The sequence below is a fragment of the Bubalus bubalis genome, chromosome 9, assembly GCF_019923935.1.
Source record: "Bubalus bubalis isolate 160015118507 breed Murrah chromosome 9, NDDB_SH_1, whole genome shotgun sequence".
NCBI classification, from domain to species: domain Eukaryota; kingdom Metazoa; phylum Chordata; class Mammalia; order Artiodactyla; family Bovidae; genus Bubalus; species Bubalus bubalis.
In genome coordinates this window covers 62729847-62751966 of record NC_059165.1, presented here as the reverse complement: position 1 = coordinate 62751966, position 22120 = coordinate 62729847, and the positions used below count along the sequence as shown (strand labels likewise).

The 22120-nt window shown below is 39.7% G+C and overlaps 1 protein-coding gene across 2 annotated transcripts in view; it reads right to left on the bottom strand.

Annotated features, from left to right (window-relative positions):
- SPOCK1 (SPARC (osteonectin), cwcv and kazal like domains proteoglycan 1) overlaps window positions 1–22120 on the bottom strand; it is a 582941-nt gene that overhangs the window by 13177 nt on the left and 547644 nt on the right. For both annotated transcript variants that reach the window (XM_025292652.3, XM_025292653.3), the window contains 2 exons: window positions 12030–12251; window positions 3468–3530 (listed from right to left, as the gene is read on the bottom strand). In XM_025292652.3, the coding sequence (XP_025148437.1) occupies window positions 3468–3530; window positions 12030–12251 (285 nt within the window). The remainder of the gene's footprint in view (window positions 1–3467; window positions 3531–12029; window positions 12252–22120) is intronic.

Here is a 22120-nt window from a genome sequence, read left to right as displayed (position 1 = left end):
CATGTGATGAATCCTGGAGAATGCTCCATGTGCATTTGAAAAGAATGTGTATTCTGCTGCTTTTAGATAGAATGTTCTATAAATAAAGTCCATCTGGTCTAATGTATCATCCAAGGTCTGTGTTTCCTTATTGATTTTGTGTCTGGATCATCTGTTAAAGTCCCTTACTTTTACTGTGTCACTATCAATTTCTCCTTTCATGGCTATTAATATTTTCCTTATATATTGCAGTGCAATGGCACCCCACTCCAGTACTCTTGCCTGGAAAATCCCATGGACGGAGGAGCCTGGTAGGCTGCAGTCCATGGGGTCGCGAAGAGTCGGACATGATTGAGCAACTTCACTTTCAGCTCCTATGTTGGGTACATATATAGTTACAATTGTTATAATGTCACATTTTGTTTTAAAATTATAGGTATACCTGTTGAGACATAGTAATAGTATAGTAAAAGAAACACTTCAGCAAGATAATATTACATCATTCTCTTAAGAACTGAAAACAAAGTAGGCAGCTTTTAATAGTCTCTGTCTCATAATAAATGCATTTGGCCCATTCACATTTATTGTAATTACAGATATGCTTGTTTTTAATATCTACCACTGTACTTTGTGTTTCCTATCTTCCCTCTTTCCTTCTTTTCGTTGAAATGATCAAATTTTCTTTTTTCCATGGTTTTCATACATTTAAAAACTATATATTATTTTCCCAATATTTTTATTGTTACCTTAAAATACACAGAAGTATATTTTCCCTAATAAGCTCTAAAGTTAATCTGTGTTTTATTTCTGAATAAATAATAAGCTTAACATATTTTTTCTCCGACCCCAACAGTCTGAAATGTTGATTCTACCTTGCTATCAAAATATTTTTACTGTTCTTATTTATTTAGATTTAGCAGCATGCCTTTTTGAGATAAAATGTGGAAAAGAAATAATTCCTTCTGGAATTATGTCTTCTGTATATTAAAACCTTTAGTGATATTTTAGTAAGTCTTGGGTTAGTAAGCTTACTGAATCTGTGGTTTGAGAATATCTCTGTCATCACACTTGGATGATCACTGAGATAAATTTAATATTTCCAGTTCAAAGTGATTTTCTCCTCTTAAATTAGTGATACCAATCTGAGTCTTACTCTAGGTAATATTTAGTTACGACAAGTTTTTTTTTTTTTTTTTCATTTTTCTTAGGATGTGTTTGATCATTGTGTGCTCATCTACTATGGGATAATTCTCCTCAGTGTTATCTAAGTAGTAACATTATATGTCAGTCATCTGAGGATGGAGGTCTCTGCTTACCACTCGAGATTTCTACTGCCTAATTTTTTTTTAGAATGATTGTTTTTAAATATACCATTTATTTCTCAGACTAGATCTGGAAAGAAGGGGTAATAAGGCAGGCAGTAACCTCAGATCCAGCTACTACTCAAACTACTCAAACAAACATTGATCACTATTCCAAGATGACTAGGCTCCCAAAGATCAAATGATATCACAGAAAGGACATTTCCCCCAGTGAAAAGTAATTCTGCTGGTGCCACAAAGAAGTAGTGCTCATATTCTAAATTAGATGTTCAGTAGGTGCACAGCACTCCTGGTCAGCAGGGAACAGGAGGAAGGGGGAAAAAGATGATGCTTTCAATAAACAAAAATCAGGGAAGGTTTTGCCAACCAATAGAAAGCTGAGGAAATGCTGATCCTTACCCTTGAGCTGCAGTTGGAAAACAAGAGCACTTAATAGAGCAAAAAAAAAAAAATGCATACCAGGTTGAGCCCCCAGGATGGTTAGAAGCAGGTGCTGTTCTATATCTATAATGTAATAAAATTATCATTTTTCCTAAGTAGGCAGTAATTATACCTGATTATAATTTGTTATTGCTTGTTTTTGCTCAGACTATGAATGCCCCTGAATACACATTTATTATTTTAGATTTCCCCATGCAAAAAAATAATTTGTAGGCAGATAAATGGTATTTTTATGAGTCAGCTAGAATAATATCCCTTATGTGGAGAGGTGTGATGAAGTGTGTTTCAAAACTAGGTGAGATTCACAGTAGGAAAGAGGTAGGCCTTTTATTCCTATAAACTGGAGAAAATAAAAGATGAGACATATTATCTCAGACCACATTACTTTACAAATATATCATTAATGAAGCAGTAAGAAGATATCCATATATCCAAAATAATTTTTTAAAACAGCACTATTAGTTCTCTTAAGCACATCACTAAAACCCAAAATAACCTCCCATGTGGAAGCATCAGATCATTAAACACAAGTCCTTTCACTGGAGGAAAGCCCTATGGAAGAGAGATCCAGAAAGATGCTTTTACATCTTTCAACATCAGGGAAGAACCTACACTCATGTCCAGATCACAAAGCTCTTGAGTTCTTGGTGAGTTGAAAAGGGTGTTATCAGAAATGGAAAGTCTGAGGCAAGCCAGTGAAGTAAGTAATTTTTAAAAGTAGAAGGAAGAAATAAGATCCACTTTGAGGTGACCCAAAAATCAGATGAAGAGAAATGGCCCAAGTTCTTAGACCATCTCCATTTGACAATCTGCAACAACCTTGTCCATTTCCTTCAAGAAAATAAAGAGATAACTGCCTGAAATGGCAGGCTGTTCTTAACGAGAATAATCCTGAATTATTGTGTTGTGGCTGTCAGTTCTCTTTTTAAAAAGCAAGGAAAGCAATGCAGGCTCTTTTTGGGCAAACAAATGAGGTGTCTGTGATTATCTCAGAAGTACTGGTCTAAGTACCACAACTACACTTGAGTGCTGCAGAAAGGAGGGTATGGGGCAAAAGGGAACCTTCAACAGCTATCCACAGATGTGTGTGCCAAGGAAATACACACACACCCCCCACTAGCTTCCAAACACTTCCACTCAGTGTTTGGATAAAAGGTAAGAGGAGAAATATAGAGACAGGGTCCAGGGATCATGCAGATGAAACAGAAATGTGCTGAAGTACACTCAAGTCCTTGGACCCTGTCTGGTAAATTTAGAAGGGAATCAGCTCGTCTTCTTCCTTGAATGGACAACTTGATCTGGGGAATATAGGAAATTCTATAATTTATAGATTTTATCATTTTAACTTGGAACACTTGAGAGGTGCATTTAATGGCCATACTTGAAAGAAAAAAAAAATCCAAGATCAGGGAGGAGTTAGCAGTAAAGACAATGCTCAATTTCAGCTCTGGTGACCTGCCCACTGGTCCTCGGCTTACCTTTTACCTCTCTTCCAACTGATGGAGCATGTAGCATTTCTCAGCCAGCTCTCTGATCCTCAAGAGTATGCCCTGTGGCCTGTAGCATATTACCAGCTCCCTAGATGAACCTTGTCTTGGGTAAAATGAGGCATTTCTTTCACAAAGCACTGGTCCCTAATTGAATAACCATTGCTGTGCTAGATACTACATGAGACACGGATGGTTTAATTAGTTGTTTAAATGAGTAGCAAGAAATGGTACTTACCCAACAGGCTTTTCCCCTTGCTCAACTTCTGGATCCTGTTCATTTCATTCTGGCAAGGGAGACCTAAAAAATAATTTATGAAAGTCAGTTTCCAGATGGTAAGGGATATAATCTCTAATGATTGGCTTCACTCTTGACGTGAAATGTAGACAATGACACACCTGGGAGTGGAATTACTCCATCTGCTCTTACTATGCAGCAAAACAAACTCAGGCCATTAGTGTTACTAATTTTAAACAAACATCGTATACCACTAGGTACTTAAAATAGTATTTGGCGGCTATTTGCATGTATAGGAATCTTTCTTCTCACCACCAGTTTAAGCAGATATCAACTGTCTAGTAGGGTGATTTCATTATTTACTTCCTTATATTTACCACCTCAGGTGGTATGGTGGTAAAGAATCTGTGTGCCAATACAAGACACACAAGAGACTACTCAGGTTCGCTCCCTGGGTCAAGAAGATCCTCTGGAGTAGGAAATGGCAACCCACTCCAGTATTCTTGCCTAGAAAATTCCATGGACAGAGGAGCCTGGCTGGCTACAGTCCATGGGGTTGCAAAGAATTGGACACGACTGAGCGACTGAGCATATAAGAAAAAGTCTCCTGTCAGCCAAGATTATATGAGCTGAGAACCAGGATGAAAGGTTATTAGTGGGTACATGTGCTGAATCCACAGACTGGGACAAAAACTTAATCTACCCCACATCTTGCTGCAGGATAGAAATAGGATTACAATGGCTACTTCTGACTTCATGACTCACTACCCCAGGAAAGTCAAACATAGGTCTCTAAGGACAACTCCGAAGGTACAGAAGAGATGTAGAGAAGCAGTGAGTATAGAAGAATAAGACCTTAACCCTGGATTCTGCCACCTCCTAGCTAAGTATTAATACTTTGGACCAGTCTCTTTATCGTGCTCAGCCTCCAAGTCTTCATTTAAAAAACAAATGCTGTTACAAACAAACTCAAGTGCGGAGCTGATAGAGTGGGAGCCACATGGCTAAGGAGGGCATATGGAAGTGCGTGGTACCCTTTTGACTTCCACTCCAAGCAAAAAGAAGGGGGATCTCACTAATCACAAATTTTACCATGACCTGCCATTGCAGATGCTATGGTCCTGGGAGGCTCTGCTATTTGCTCACAGTCTCCCCACAAAGACCACAACATTCCGATTCTCAGGGCACTTACATACCTCTGGTTAAGGCAGTCACCTCATTCTAGGGGCCTGGCATTACACCCCCAGGTGATCATTAGACCTGAGACGTTGCTTCTCACTCAGCCCCCACCTGGACTCTGGGGCTAAAACCACATGATTTTCTATGAACTCAAGCCCAAGCTATCATTACGGTTAATGATGAACCACTACAAGCATTCCTATTGAAGTAAAAATCATGGCTGTTATTAACATCGATTTGGAAGGGCCAGCTGATGTGATTAGAAAAGAGAAATAAATGAGGTATAAAAATTGAAAAGAGAAAAAAATTATCACTCTTTCCAGATAATATGACTGCACACCTGAAAAATTCGAGGAAGCCAACCAGAATAAGTATCATAAATAAAATGAGAAAAATGGATTTTGTTTACACTGGCAACAATAATAAACACAAGGGAAGTATATCTGTGAGAACAAAACTTATAGCTCCACTGGTTAACAGACAAACAGCGTTCTAGGATAAAAGGAGTCAATATTGTATAGCTCTCAACTCTCTCTAATTTTGTCTGATTCTAAAGAAATACCAGTAATATTTTAAATGGAATAAACTGATTATAAAATTCAAAGAGTTCAAACCTACAGGACATATAACAATAAACATAAAAAGAAGAATATTCAGGAAAATTCTGATAAAAAGATTAATGGTAGGAGGCTGTGGTGGTGGTTGTTGCTCAGTCACTAAGTCCAGCTCTTTGCAATCCCATGGGTGGCAATTCACCAGACTTCCCTGTCCTTCACTATCTTCCTGAGTTTGCTCGTTCATATCCATTGAGTTATTGATGCTATCTAACTATATCATCTGCTGCCCCCTTCTCCTTTTGCCATCAATCTTTCCCAGCATCAGGATCTTTTCCAATGAGTCAGCTCTTTGCATCAGGTGGCCAAAATATTAGAGCTTTAGCTTCAACATCAGTCCTTCTAATGAATATTCAGTGTTGATTTCCTTTAGGATTGACTGGTTTGATCTCCTTGCTTTCCAAGGGACTCTCAAGAGCCTTCTGAAGCACCACAATTTGAAAGCATAAATTCTTCGGTGCTCAGACTTCTTTTCTAATGGCAGAAATCAAAGAGGAACTAAAGAGCTTCTTGATGAGGGTGAAAGAGGAGTGTGAAAAAACTGGCTTGAAACTCAACATTCAAAAAACTAAGATCATGGCATCCACTCCCATAACTTCTTGGAAAATAGATGGGGGAAATGTAGAAACAGTGACAAATTTTATTTTCTTGGGCTCCAAAATCCCTGCAGACGGTGACTCCAGGCATGAAATTAAAAGATGTTTGCTCCTAGGGAAAAAAGCTATGACAAACCTAGACAGCATATTAAGAAGCAGAGATATCACTTTGCCGACCAAGACCTGTAAGTCAAAGTTACAGTTTTTTCAGTAGTCATGTATGGATGTGAGAGTTGAACCATAAAGAAGGCCAAAATATTGATGCTTTAGAATTGTGGTACTGGGAAAGACTCTTGAGAGTCCCTTAAACAACAAGGAGGTCAAACTAGTCAATCCCTAAGGAAATCAACCCTGAATATTCAGTAGAAGGACTGATGCTGAAAATGAAGCTGCAATACTTGGGCCACCTGATGTGAAGGACTGACTCACTGGAAAAGGTGCTGAAGCTGGGAAAGACTGAGGGCAGGAGGAGAAGGGGGCAACAGAGGATGAGATGATTGGATGGCCTCATCAACTCAATGGACATGAGTTTGAGCAAACTCTGGGAGATGGTGAAGGACAAGGAGGCCTAGCATGCTGCAGTTCATGGCGTTGCAAAGAGTTGGACACAACTTAGTGACTGAAAAACAACAGCTTTCTAAATGGTCCAAATCTCACATCTGTATATGACCACTAGAAAAGCTATAGCTTAGACTACATGGACCTTGGTTGGAAAAGTGATGTCTTTGCTTTTTAGTATGCTGTCTAGGTTTGCCATAGCTTTTCTTCCAAGGAGCACGCATCTTTTAATTTCATGACTGTAGTCATTGTCCACAGTAATTTCAGAGCCCAAGAAAAGGAAATCTGTTATTGCTTCTACTTTTCCACTTCTATTTGCCATGAAGTGATGAGAATAGATGCCATGATCCTAGTTTTTTGAATGTTGAGTTTCAAGCCAGCTTTTTCACTGTCTTCTTTCACCCTCATCAATAGTTCGTCTACATTTTCTGCCATTAGAATGGTATCCTCTGCATATCTAAGGTGGTTGATATTTCTCCTGGCAATCTTGATTCCAGCTTGTGATTCATCCACTCTGGCATTTCTCATGATGTATGCTGCATATAAGTTAAATAAGCAAAGTGACAATATATAGCCTTGTTGTACTCCTTTCCCAATTTTAAACCAGTCCATTGTTCCATGTCCGGTTCTAACTATTGCTTCCTGACCAAGATACAGGTTTCTCAGGACACAGGTAAGGTGGTCTGGTACTCCTCTCTCTCTAAGAATTTTCCACAGTTTGTTGTGATCCACACAGTCTAAGGCTTTAGCACAGTCAGTGAAGCAGTGAAGTGAACATTGCTCAGTCATGCCTGACTCTTTGCAACCCCATGGACTATATAGTCCATGGAATTCTCTAGGCCAGAATACTGGAGTGGGTAGCCTTTCTCTTCTCCAGGGGATCTTCCCAACCCAGGGACTGAACCCAGGTCTCCCACATTGCAGGCAGATTCTTTACTAGCTGAGCCACAAGGGAAGCCCAAAGTAGTGAAGCAGAAGTAGATGTTTTTCTGGGACTCCTTTGGTTTCTCCATGATCCAGTGGATGTTGGCAGTTTGATCTCTGATTCCTCTGCCTTTTCAAAACCCAGCTTATACATTTGGAAATTCTCAGTTTACATATTGTTGAAGCCTACCTTAAAGGATTTTGAGCATAACCTTGCTAGCATGTGAAATGAGTGCAATTATATGGTAGATTGATAATTCTTTTGCAATGCCTTTCTTTGGGATTGGAATGAAAACTGACCATTTTTAGTCCTGTGGCCACTGCTGAGTTTTCCAAATTTGCTGACATGCTGGGTGCAGCACTTTAACAGCATCAACTTTTAGATTTTAAATCAGTCAGCTGGAATTCCATCACTGCTACTACTGGCAGCAATGCTTCTTAAGACCGACTTGACTTCACACTCCAGGATATCCAGCATTAGGCGAGTGATCACATCATCATGGTTATCTGGTTCATTAAGACCTTTTTGTCAAGTTCTTCTGTATATTCTTATCATTTCTTCTTAATCTCTTCTGCTTCTGTTGGGTCCTTACCATTTCTGTCCTTTTTGATTCCCATCTTTGCATGAAATGTTCCCTTGATATCTCCAATTTTCTTAAAGAGATCTCTAGTCTTTCTGATGATATTGTTTTCCTCTATTTCTTTGCATTGTTCATTTAAGAAGGCCTTCTTCTCTCTCCTTGCTGTTCTTTGGAATGCTACATTCAGTTGGGTATATCTTTCCCTTTATCCCGTGCCTTTTGCTTCTCTTCTTTCCTCAACTATCTGTAAAGTCTCCTAGACAACCACCTTGCCATCTTGCATTTGTTTTTCTTGGACATGATTTTGGTCACTGCCTCCTGTACAATGGTACAAACCTGTCCATAGTTCTTCGGGCAATCTGTCTACCAGATAAAATCTGTTGAATCCATTCATCACCTCCATTATATAATTATAAGGGATTTGATTTAGATCATACCTAAATGGCCTAGTAGTTTTCCCTACCTTCTTCAATTTAAGCCTGAATTTTTCAGTAAGAAGCTGATGATCTGAGCCACAGTCAGCTCCAAGTCTTGTTTTTGCTGACTGTATAGAGCTTCTCCATCTTCAGCTGCAAAGAACATAATCAATCTGATTTCGCTATTGACCATCTGGTAATGTCCATGTGTAGAGTTGTCTCCTATGTTATTGGGAAAAGGTGTTTGCTATGACCAGTGCATTCTCTTGACAAAACTCTGTTAGCCTTTGCCCTGCTTAATTTTGTACTCCAAGGTCCAACTTGCCTGTTCTTCTGGGTATCTGCTGACTTCCTACTTTGGCATTGCAATCCCCAGTGATGAAAAGGACATCTTTTGTGTTAGTTGTAGAAGATGTTGTAGGTCTTCATAGAACTGGTCAACTTCAGCTTCTTAGGTATCAGTGGGTTGGGGCATCCAGTTCCAGTTCAGTCACTCAGTTATGTCCGACTCTTTGTGACCCCATGAACCACAGCACGCCAGGTCTCCCTGTCCATCACCAACTCCCAGAGTCCACCCAAACCCATGTCCATTGAGTTGGTGATGCCATCCAACCATCTCATCCTCTGTTGTCCCCTTCTCCTCCTGCCCTCAATCTTTCCCAGCTTCAGAGTCTTTTCCAATGAGTCAGCTCTTCACATTAGGTGGCCAAAATATTGGAGTTTCAGCTTCAACATCAGACCTTCTAATGAACACCGAGGACTGACCTCCTTTAGGATGGACTGGTTGGTCTGCTTGCAGTCCAAGGGACTCTCAAGAGTCCTCTCCAACACCACAGTTCAAAAGCATCAATTCTTCGTGGCTCAGCTTTCTTTATAGTCCAACTCTCACATCCATGCATGACCACTGGAAAAACCATACCCTTGACTAGATGGACCTTTGTAGGCAAAGTAATTTCTCTGCTTTTTAATATGCTGTCTGCTTTTTAATATGGTCATAACTTTCCTTCCAAGGAGTAAGCGTCTTTTAATTTCATGGCTGCAATCACCATCTGCAGTGATTTTGGAGCCCAGCAAAATAAAGTCAGCCACTGTTTCCACTGTTTCCCCATCTATTTGCCATGAAGTAATGGGACCGGATGCCATGATCTTAGTTTTCTGAATGTTGAGCTTTAAGCCAACTTTTTCACTCTCCTCTTTCACTTTCATCAAGAGGCTTTTTTAGTTCCTCTTCACTTTCTGCCATAAGGGTGGTGTCATCTGCATATCTGAGGTTAGTGATATTTCTCCTGGCAATCTTGATTCCAGCTTGTGCTTCTTCCAGCCCAGCGTTTCTCATAATATACTCTGCATAGAAGTTAAATAAGCAGGGTGACAATATACAGCCTTGACGTACTCCTATTCCTATTTGGAGCCAGTCTGTTGTTCCATGTCCAGTTCTAACTGTTGCTTCCTGACCTGCATACAAATTTCTCAAGAGGCAGGTCAGATGGTCTGGTATTCCCATCTCTTTCAGAATTTTCCACAGTTTATTGTGATCCACACAGTCAAAGGCTTTGGCATAGTCAATAAAGCAGAAATAGATGGTTTTCTGGAACTCTCTTGCTTTTTCAATGATCCAGTGGATGTTGGCAATTTGATCTCTGGTTCCTCTGCCTTTTCTAAAACCAGCTTGAATATCTGGAAGTTCACGGTTCATGTATTGCTGAAGCCTGGCTTGGAGAATTTTGAGCATTACTTTACTAGCGTGTGAGATGAGTGCAATTGTGAGGTAGTTTGAGCATTCTTTGGCATTGCCTTTCTTTGGGATTGGAATGACTACTGAACTTTTCCAGTCCTGGGGCCACTGCTGAGTTTTCCAAATGTGCTGGCATATTGAGTGCAGCACTTTCACAGCACCATCTTTCAGGATTTGAAATAGCTCCACTGGAATTCCATCACCTCCACTAGCTTTGTTCATAGTGATACTTTCTAAGGCCCACTTGGCTTCACATTCCAGGATGTCTGGCTCTAGGTGAGTGATCATACCACCATGATTATCTGGGTCGTGAAGATCTTTTTTCTACAGTTCTTCTGTGTATTCCTGCCACCTCTTCTTAATATTTTCTGCTTCTGTTAGGTCCATACCATTTCTGTCCTTTATCAAGCCCATATTTGCATGAAATGTTCCCTTGGTATCTCTAATTTTCTTGAAGAGATCTCTAGTCTTTCTCATTCTGTTGTTTTCCTCTATTTCTTTGCATTGATCACTGAGGATGCTTTCTTATCTCTTCTTGCTATTCTTTGGAACTCTGCATTCAGATGGGTATATCTTTCCTTTTCTCCTTTGCTTTTCGCTTCTCTTCATTTTAATTTACTGATTCCTAAAATGTCAGTGTTCAGTCTCTCATGCTTGGCTACCTCCAATTTACCTTGATTCATGGACCTCACATTCCAGTTTCTTATGCAGTATTATTTTTTACAGCATCAGACTTTACTTTTACCACCAGACACATCCACACTCAGCATTTGTTTCTGCTTTGGCCCAGCTGCTTCATTCTTTCTGGAGCTGTTAGTAATTTCCCTCCTCAGGAAACCTTCTGACCTGGGGGGCTCATATCTTTTTGCCTTTTCATACTGTCCATGGGGTTCCCTAGGCAAGAACACTGGAATGGATTTCCATTTCCTCCTGCAATGGACCGTGTTTTGTCAAAACTCTTCACTATGAACCATCCGTCTTGGGTGGCCCTACATGGCATGGCTCATGGCTTCATTGAGTGATCAAGTGCCTTTGCCATGATAAGGCTGTGATCCATGAAGGGGAGAAAAGAATGGACCACTAAATAATAAAACATGTAAATTAATAGGGCAGAGCACCCAGAAATAGACATATATATAACATATAGGAGTTGCATAAATGATAGAGGAAGCATTTCAAATTAGAATGGGAAAGATGGGCTAGTCAATAAATGACAAGTGGGCAAGTAGTGAGCCATCTCCAAGGATAGGGACCCTGCTTGACTATACACACAAAAAACTAAAATGATAAGAGATTTCAATTAAAAAAAAAACCCACAAAGGGACTAAAGAAAACAAAAGGAAATTGTTTTACTATCTCACAGTGGGAAATGCCTATGTAAGCTTAACATAAGCTGTATAGGTTCTCAGAATCCCTAAAATATAGACAGAGAAATTTGACTATCTTAAAACTTAAAATTTCTTCTTAGGAAAAACACACAAAGTCATAATTGAGGGAAAAATAAACTATTTGCAATACATATGACTAGAACAATTCTAATATCTTTGTATAGAGAGAGTCCCTACTAAAAACAAACACAAAAGAACGTAATCTGAAGAAAATGTATAAAAAATAAAGACATTAAGAATCTTACACTGACCTTGGAAATTATGTAACAGGTTTCTACACACACTTTACAGATGGAAAAGCTAAGGCACAGGTTAAAAGAATTTCCTAAAAAGAGGACCGGAATAACACATTCCTTGATTATGTTCTTGGGTTTTCTCTACCATGCTGAAAGTGGAGATCAGTTAAGAGAAATGAGCCTTTTAGCATGCCATCAGATGGAGGAATGTGTTATTCCCTAGCTGTGTTTTTCTGCCTGCTGCTCCTGTCTGTCTCCCCAGTGCATGATAGATGGCCCTTCCCTACCCAGCATGGCAGCCCTGGCCACTGGGCCCCACTTCCCTCCTGCCTTACCTCCAGGCTTCTGGAAGCAGTAGCACCACTCATTGTTAGAGAGCTTGCCATCCTTGAAGGAGTCACAGGAATTGAAGAGAGGCTTGATACAGGGCTCGTACTTATCCAGGTAGATGGCGTTGATCTCTGAGTGGTCAAGCAGGAGGTCATAGTTCATATCCAACTTGTTGAACATCCAGCCCAGGGAGTCCTTGCAGATGGGCAGGATACTGGTGTCAAACCCTGCAATGGAAAGGACATGTCTCAGCCTGCTCTCTCTTGCCCTGCGGTCCTCCCAGCTTTCTATCCCAAAGGGTGCCCCAGGGCCCACCCCCTCCCCAGGTATATTCTCAGCAGCCTTCTACCAGAGTATGTGGTGGTGGTTAGTTTTTAAATGAAACAATTTGAAATGCACTAAAATGGAAGTCAGCATTTGAGGAAAATGTGTTCTAACGGGAACAAATCCCCAGTGCTAATTTATCTGTTATATAAATAGGAGTTTTTGTGTATATAGAGAGTATAGATTCTGTCTATACAAAGATATTCGAAATTCATAAATAGGAATTTATCAGACTTGCTTAAAACAAGGGATACCTGAAAGGAAGAGTACAAACATGGTGAGTAAGAGGACTAGTGGATAATACTGCAAACTATGCTTTTATATTGAGGAAAAATTATTTGAAAAACCAAAAGAACCTATTGTAAAAAGGATGGCAGTGAAATGAAACTAGGTGGCACAATCCAGAAGCAGTGATTATATCTCAAAGGACTGTTCAATCCAAAAGTCTGAACATTAATGGGAAAACAAGCCAGATACCTGCCTCTGTTCTCCATTTTTTCTTTTCTGCAATCCCCTCAAGAGATACATGATATGGAATCCAAATTGACACAGACAATCATTTCTTTCTTATTTCCCAGGGGTGGGGAGGAGGGCTAGTATTCTTAAAGAATTGTTTCTACAATGGAAACTATATGTACTCAAATAATGACACTTGGCTTAACACTGGGGATATTAAGTCTACTGCAGACAAGCCCCAGAGAAGATATGCCCCCACATCTAAAACTCATCTTTCTCTCAGAATCAAAACCACCAGGCCATTTCAAATTATTCCATAATCTGGATTTCTAAGACTGGTTTTATTTTCCTGAGAAAATGATGAAAATAGTTCACTTTTGTGTTACTTAAGGCACTCTTCTAAGCATTTTATAGTTGATTATCTCACTGAGTCCTTCTAACAGCTTATGAAATGATGCTTTATCCTCTCTAAAGATTTTTTTTTTAAGCTCAAGGTTTAAGTTACTTATTCAAGGTCATACAGCTGTGGGGCTGAGATTCAAGCCCAGGTGGCCCAACCTTGAGTCGACATTCTCAGTCCCTCCTCTTCTAGGGCTGCCTCTGCCTTGAATGACATGGAATCCTCCTACCCTGAGGACATCCAGTAGGTTTGGGTGCTAAGCTGAGGGATGAGCAATGCAAGGGGTGATACAGTAACTGTCAGGGAGGCTCCTGATGGGGTTGATTGTCCCTCTGGGGTTCTTACCTATAGCCTGTCATTGGATTCTATGTGTCTCATCAGGAACCCCTGCTTAGCCAGCATGATACAGGACAGAACAAAGCACACCCACCCTTTAAAGCAGTGTCTTTACAAAAGAGTCTTCACTGTCCAGAGGTCAGTAAACTGTTGCACCTCCTCCTCTGAACTCTCATGGAAGCCTATGCTTCCCTCCCATTTTCCGTACCTGTAAATTAGACTCTTAGCTACTTGACAGCAAAGACTGTCTTGTTTCCTTCATAGACTCAGCCTGTAGAGGCACACAGGAAGTGCCCAATGGAATTTGGTGAGAGAGGTTGTCTAGCTATTGCAAAGTTTAGCCCCTTCCAATATAAAAATCCTTCCATTTTTAAATTTATTCTTTTTGATATCTTAAAACACATCTTAGAAAAATCCCCTTCTCAAGAAGAGATACTGTGGAACATAATCAGGCCTCTTCTTTAACTGAAGGTCATGACTGGACAATCTCTATGTTGATGATGTCCTCAGGGGCAACTGAATAAAGGAATAATTTATGCTGACACTAAATGGCTCCACACTTTTGTACAGAATAATTTATGTGATATTCATCCATGTTAGAGGATATTACCATTTTAATACATGGCAAAGGGAAACTTAATTTTTTAATGTTTCCAGAACTCTGAGAACTTTTTTACAAATGTTTATCACCAAATTTTCTTCTTGGAAAACATGAATCATGGGTAAAAAAAAAAAATGTACATCTATGCTAAGTTCAGTTGTGGGGGTTTTGTTTTTTGTTTTTGAGCTATACATTAATAATTTAGAATCAATCACTCTTTGGTTGTAATAAAATGTAAGCAAGTTGATCTTTAAACTTTTTTGGCACCTTGAAATTGAAAGCAGACTAATGTTATCTAGACCTCAAGGATAAATCAGAAGAAACTAAATCCTGACATCATTAGAGCTGGCCATTTTGCATATATATGTTCAAAGGATGTGTGCCCATGATATATCAGAAACATCACGCTGGTACTTGTTTAAGTTTCTTCACAGTCCAGTGTATAGTAGTGCACAGTCCGGTGTACGTCCAAGGTATGTCCAGGGCACATACAGTATGTACAACCCAGTGTACCGTATACAGTGGTGTGCCGTCCAGTGGACAGTAGTGGACAGTCCAGTGCACATCTAGGGCACATCTGGTGCATAGCTGGAACACAGCTGGCCACATCTGGACACAATTGGCATACTGCCCCAATGCACATCTGGAACACAGCTAGCCACAGCTGGAATACAGCTGGACACATCTGGCACACAGCTGGCTACATCTGGACTACAGCTGGACATATCTGGCACATAGCCCAAATGCACATCTGGAACACAGCTGGCCACATCTGGGACACAGCTGGAATACAGCTGGCCACATCTGGCACACAGCTGGAACACATGTGGAATACAGCTGGAACACAGCTGGCACACAGCTGGATACATGTGGACTATAGTTGGACACATCTGAAATACAGCTGGACACATCTGGCACACAGCTGGATACATCTGGCACACAGCTGGACACATCTGGAACACAGCTGGACTACAGCTGTAACACATCTGGCACACAGCTGGATACATCTGGACTACAGCTGGAACACAGCTGGACATATCTGGCACATAGCCCAAATGCACATCTGGAACACAGCTGGACACATCTGGTGCACAGTTCAAATGCACATCTGGTGTAGAGTCCAGTGTACACCTGGTGTACAGTCCAAGGGCACATCCCACTGTGCAATGTACAGTCCAGTGTATGTCCAGTGTACACCTGTATGCCTACTGTATTGTCCAGTGTATGTCCAGTGTACACCAGTGTGTCTAGTGTACAATTCAATGTACAGTGTATACCTAGTGTACAGCCCAGTGTCTGTCCAGTGTATAGTGTATATTAAGTGTATAGTCCAGTGCACATCCAGTGTACAATCTATACACTGTAGTGTATGTCCAATGTCTTTGTGCTTGTCTTCTCCATATTCACAAAATTCTATGATTGGTTCTTATAGTCATTCTTAAAAGAAATGGCAATGAACAAGTAGTCAGTAGGTTCAAAGAAGAAAGAATAAAAGGAACAAAATTTAAGTGAATTGAAAATTGTATTGCTTGACACTGAATTCAGATCAGTGATGTGCAAGGGCAAGTTACTGAACTTCTCTGTATATGTTTCTCATTTTCTTCAGCTGTATTGTAAAAATGTTAGCCACCCCTCTTTAGACTTACAGTTTTTAGTAATAATTTCTTGATCTCTCAAGAATGTGAGTCAAGAAGAGCCGAAGGAAACATGACAGTCCAATGTAATGCGGTATCCTTCATTTCTCTGTTGTCATCTGATTGGTTGGTGAGATCTGAGTTGTTCTTAATTTGCTGAGTCATTTTTTCCACTGTTCTAACTAGCTACCATGTCAATCTTTCCATTTCAATTGCTGCTTTAAGGTCTAAAGCTGTGGGAAAGGAAGGACTAGTAAACCCATTTATGAACATGATTCCTGACTGCCATCGGTCCTTCCTCTTCATAGCTTTTTGGGCCAGAGCCAATGTCCCCATTTTAGGGATAAGTCTGGAACAGCAACTGCTGGCACCCCAGGATCGTGTCTCCATCCCAGAATTCTGGGAAATTTTAATATTGCTTACTGACCACCAAAAAGAAGTGCCAAACTGGTTGGGCAATAGGCTAAAGTCAAGCCCACCCACACCTATTTGTAAGGCTCTAGAAGAGAGGTATCTGCATCTGCTATCCAGGGATGCAGGGGGAACAGACTAGCCCTTCTGGTTGGTTGGCCCCAAACTCATGGGACTTCTAGGGTTGCATGGTTTTCCCTTCAGAACTCCTGTGCTGACAATGTCTCTCCCTCCTGTGCCTCATGGACGAATTCAGTGTCATTCCTTTATATCTCCAACTGTTTTAGGACATCACACCTAAAAACCTCTTCAGGGACTCAATTTGCTTGTGGCCAAGGGCAGGCATTTTACAGGCTCGCTGGCTGTCAGCAGAAGGAGTCTCCTGGGATTGGAGGCTATGAGGAGCAGCTCTTTCATATCAATCTGCTCTTCATTGAAAGGTTATACAGAAAGCCCAGTGGTTCAGCCACTCCTGGAAGCTCCCTGGGAAAAGCTTCCCACTGTCCACAACTTCCAAGGAACCTTTGACATGAATGGGAAGAATCTTACATCCCTCTTCACACTCACACAACCACCAGGACCCTCTCTTTGGATATATAGCATATGCTTCCCAGAATCGACCTTTCCCTTAATTGGTAAAAATTCCAACCTGGTGCATGAATTGTCCTCTAGATCAACATTCTCTAGGTGACTGTGAACAGCAAAGAATAACCCTGAAATTATGAAGAATATTCTGATTTGGGCCGAAGACCAGATGCTGGTTAGACTCTGGGCCCCAGCAGTTACCAGGGTCACTTCTTACTCACTTAGCTCAATCCAGGAGCATTACATTCAGAAATCCTGTCAACACAAGTGTGACATCAGGGATGGGGTGAAATACTCTCTGCTTTAAATAACATGTATTTTTATATTTTGATAAATCAATAAAAATCACTACATAGAAAAGGCTGTGCCAAAGCTCCATGTATCTCCACAACTGTGTTATTGAGTCAGCCCTTCTGTACCAACTGGCCACAGCGTAGAGAAGTGCGCCCCTAGTGGCCTGCGGGTTAGAGGCAGTGAGAGGCTCCACCAAAGTGCAGACACACAGGCCTAACCCCCAGTTTGCTCTCTGGCTTATGGAGAGGCTTGGAGTACGGTCTTGAGCCACTTTGGTGAAGGTGGAGGGAACGCTTGTCAGGTAGTCTATCTCTGGAAAACAAAATGCAGTCTCACTAATGTCCAAAAGCCCGAGATATCAAAGATGTTTGCTACCATGTTGCTTATAATAGCTGAACATTAGGAGCAACTTCAAAGCTCCCAAATAAAGGTCTAATTACATGAATTATGTTATATCAATATATTGAGATTCTATGTCATGTCTACAAAGCAGAATACTACTCAACAGTATAGAAAGATAGTCATAGTGTATTGCTGAATGATAAAGGAAGGCCATAAAACAGTCTGTAAAGTGTGCATGTGTATACATACACACAGAAACATAGTTTTTTCTATGTGATAAGGAAAAAAAAATTGAAGAATATGCCATGCCAGGAGAGCTTAAAGCTATGAAAATGGTGTGGTTCTATATATTTCTTAATTGAAGTATCAGTATCAGTCAGTTCAGTCACTCAGTCGTGTCCAACTCATGGACTGCAGCACGCCAGGCCTCGCTGTCCATCACCAAATCCCGGAGTTTGCTTAAACTCATGTCCATTGTGTCAGTGATGCCATCCAACCATTTCATCCTCTGTCATCCCCTTCTCTTCCTGCCTTCAATCTTTCCCATCATCAGAGTCTTATCCAAAGAGTCAGTTTTCTGCATCAGGCGGCCAAAATATTGGAGTTTCAGCTTCAGCATCAGTCCTTCCAATGAATATTCAGGACTGATTTCCTTTAGGATTGACTGGTTGGATCTCCTTGCAGTCCAAGAGACTCTCAAGAGTCATCTCCAACACCAAAGTTCAAAAGCATCAGTTTTTAATGGCTCAGCTTTCTTTTTATAGTCCAACTCTCACATCCATACATGACTACTGGAAAAAACATAGCTTTGACTAGATGGACCTTTGTTAGGCAATGTAATGTCTCTGCTTTTTAATATGCTGTCTAGGTTCCTCATAGCTTTTCTTCCAAGGAGCAAATATCTTTGAATTTCATGGCTGCAGTCACCATCTGCAGTGATTTTAGATCCCCCCAAAATAAAGTCTCTCACTGTTTCCATTGTTTCCTTATCTTTTTGCCAAGAAGTGATGGAGCTGGATGCCAAGATGTTAGTTTTCTGAAGGTTGAGTTTTAACCCAACTTTTTCACTCTCCTCTTTCACTTTCATCAAGAGGCTCTTTAGTTCTTCTTCACTTTCTGCCATAAGGGTGGTGTCATCTGTGTATCTGAGGTTATTGATTTTTTTTTCTGGCAATCTTTATTCCAGCTTGTGCTTCATCCAGCCTGGCATTTTGCATGATATACTCTACATATAAGTTAAATAAGCAGGGTGACAACATACAGCCTTGAGATACTCCCTTCCCAATTTGGAGCCAGTCTGTTGTTCCATGTCCAGTTCTAACTGTTGCTTCCTGACCTGCATACAGATTTCTCAAGAGGCAGGTCAGGTGGTCTGGTATTCCCATCTCTTGAAGAATTTTCCACAGTTTGTTGTGATCCACACAGTCAAAGGATTTGGCGTAGTCAATAAAGCAAAAGTAGATGTTTTTCTGGAAATTTCTTGCTTTTTCAGTGATCCGACGGATGTTGGCAATTTGATCTCTGGTTCTTCTGCCTTTTCTAAGTCCAGCTTGAACATCTGGAAGTTCATGGTTCACATACTTTTGAAGCCTGGCTTGGAGAATTTTGAACATTACTTTGCTAGAGTGTGAGATGAGTGCAATTGTGTGGTAGTTTGAGCATTCTTTGGCATTGCCTTTGTTTGGGATTGGAATGAAAACTGACCTTTTCCAGTCCTGCAGCCACTGCTGAGTTTCCAAATTTGCTGGCATATTGAGTGTAGCACTTTCACAGCATCATCTTTTAAGATTTGAAATAGCTCCACTGGAATTCCACCACCTCCACTACCTTTGTTCATAGTGATGCTTCCTAAGGCCCACTTAACTTTGCATTCCAGGTTGTCTGGCTCTAGGTGAGTGATCACACCATCGTGGTTATCTGGGTCATAAAGATCTTTTTTGTATAGTTCTTCTATGTATTCTTGCCACCTCTTCTTAATACCTTCTGCTTCTGTTAGGTCCATGCCATTTCTGTCCTTTATTGTGCCCATCTTTGCATAAAATATTCCCTTGATACCTCTAATTTTCTTGAAGAGATCTCTAGTCTTTCTCATTCTATTGTTTTCCTCTATTTCTTTGCACTGGTCACTAGAAAGGCTTTCTTATCTCTCCTTGCTATTCTTTGGAACTCTGCATTCAGATGGGTATATCTTTCCTTGTCTCCTTTGCTTTTTGCTTCTCTTCTTAGCTATTTGTAAGGCCTCCTCAGACAACCATTTTGTCTTTTGCATTTCTTTTTTGGGGGATGGTATTTTAATTGAAGACTTAAACTTCTTTTAATTGAAGTATAGGTGATTTACAATATTGTGTTAGTTTCATGTGTACAGCATAGTGTTTTTGCAGATTATACTCCACTCTAGATTATTATAAGAAAATGGCTATAAATCCCTGTGTTGTATATTATTGCCTATTTTATACATGATAGTTTGTTATTTTTGTATATTAACATATACTTAAATGTATTTCCTAAAAATCAGCATTAAATACTAGATAACTTTGCAACCCAATTTTAAAAAATTAAACAAGATCCCTATATATGTTGTCCACCTTGAAACAAGGGACACATACAGACTGAAAGTGAAGGCCTGGAAAAAGATATTCCATACAAATAGAGACCAAAAGAAAGCAGGAGTAGCAATACTCATATCAGATAAAATAGACTTTAAAACAAAGGCTATAAAAAGAGACAAAGATGGACACTACATAATGATCAACAGATCAATCCAAGAAGAAGATATAACAATCATAAGTATATATGCACTCAACATAGGAGCACCACAATATGTAAGACAAGTGCTAACAAGTATGAAAGGGGAAATCAACAATAACACAATAATAGTGAGAGACTTCAATGTCCCACTCACACCTATGGATAGATCAACTAAATAGAAAATTAACAAGGAAACACAAACTTTAAATGATACAATGGACCAGTTAGACCTAATTGATATCTATAGGATGTTTCACCCCAAAACAATGAATTTCACCTTTTTCTCAAGTGCACATGGAATCTTCTCCAGGATAGATCATATCCTGGGCCATAAATCTAGCCTTGGTAAATTCAAAAAAACTTAAATCATTCCAAGCATCCTTTCTGACCACAATGCAGTCAGATTAGATGTCAATTACAGGAGAAAAACTATTAAAACCCCAAACATATGGAGGCTGAACAACACGCTGCTGAATAACCAACAAATCACAGAAGAAATCAAAAATGAAATCAATATATGTACAGAAATGAATGAAAATGAAAATACAACAGCCGAAAACCTATGGGACACTGTAAAAGCAGTACTAAGGGGAAGGTTCATAGCAATACAGGCTTACCTCAAGAAACAAGAGAAAAGTCAAATAAATAACCTAACTCTACACCTAAAGCAACTTGAAAAGGAAGAAATTGTGAGCCCCAGGGTTAGCAGAAGGAAAGAAGTCTTAAAAATTAGGGCAGAAATCAAGGCAAAAGAAACAAAAGAGACCATAGCAAAAATCAACAAAACCAAAAAAAGCTGGTTCTTTGAGAAGATAAATAAAATTGACAAACCATTAGCCAGACTCATCAAGAAACAAAGGGAGAAAATCAAATCAACAAAATTAGAAATGAAAATGGAGAGATCAAAACAGATAACACAGAAATAGAAAGGATCATAAGAGACTATTATCAGCAACTATATGCAAATAAAATGGACAACTTGGAAGAAATGGACAAATTCTTAGAAAAGTACAACTTTCTAAAACTGAACCAGGAAGAAACAGAAAATCTTAACAGACCCATCACAAGCACGGAAATTGAAACATAATCAGAAATCTTCCAACAAACAAAAGCCCAGGACCAGATGGCTTCACAGCTGAATTCTACCAAAAATTTAGAGAAGAACTAACACCTATCCTACTCAAACTCTTCCAGAAAATTGCAGAGCAAGGTAAATTTCCAAACTCATTCTATGAGGCCACCATCACCCTAATATCAAAACCTGACAAAGATGCCACACAAAAAAAGAAAACTACAGATCAATATCACTGATAAACATAGATGCAAAAATCCTTAACAAAATTTTAGCAAACAAAATCCAACAACATTTAAAAAGATCATACACCATGACCAAGTGGGCTTTATCCCAGGGATGCAAGGATTCTTCAATATCTGCAAATCAATAAATGTAATACACCATATTAACAAATTGAAAAATAAAAACCATATGATTATCTCAATAGGTGCATAGAAAGCCTTTGACAAAACTCAACATCCATTTATGATAAAAACCCTCCAGAAAGCAGGCATAGAAGGAACATACCTCAACATAATAAAAGCTATATATGACAAACCCACAGCAAACATTATCCTCAAAGGTGAAAAATTGAAAGCATTTCCCCTAAGTCAGGAACAAGACAAGGGTGCCCACTTTCACCATTACTATTCAACATAGTTTTGGAAGTTTTGGCCACAGCAATCAGAGCAGAAAAAGAAATAAAAGGAATCCAGATTGGAAAAGTAGAAGTAAAACTCTTGCTGTTTGCATATGACATGATCCTCTACATAGAAAACCCTAAAGACTCCACCAGAAAATTACTAGAGCTAATCAATGGATATAGTAATGTTGCAGGACATAAAATCAACACACAGAAATCCCTTGCATTCCTATACACTAATAATGAGAAAACAGAAAGAGAAATTAAG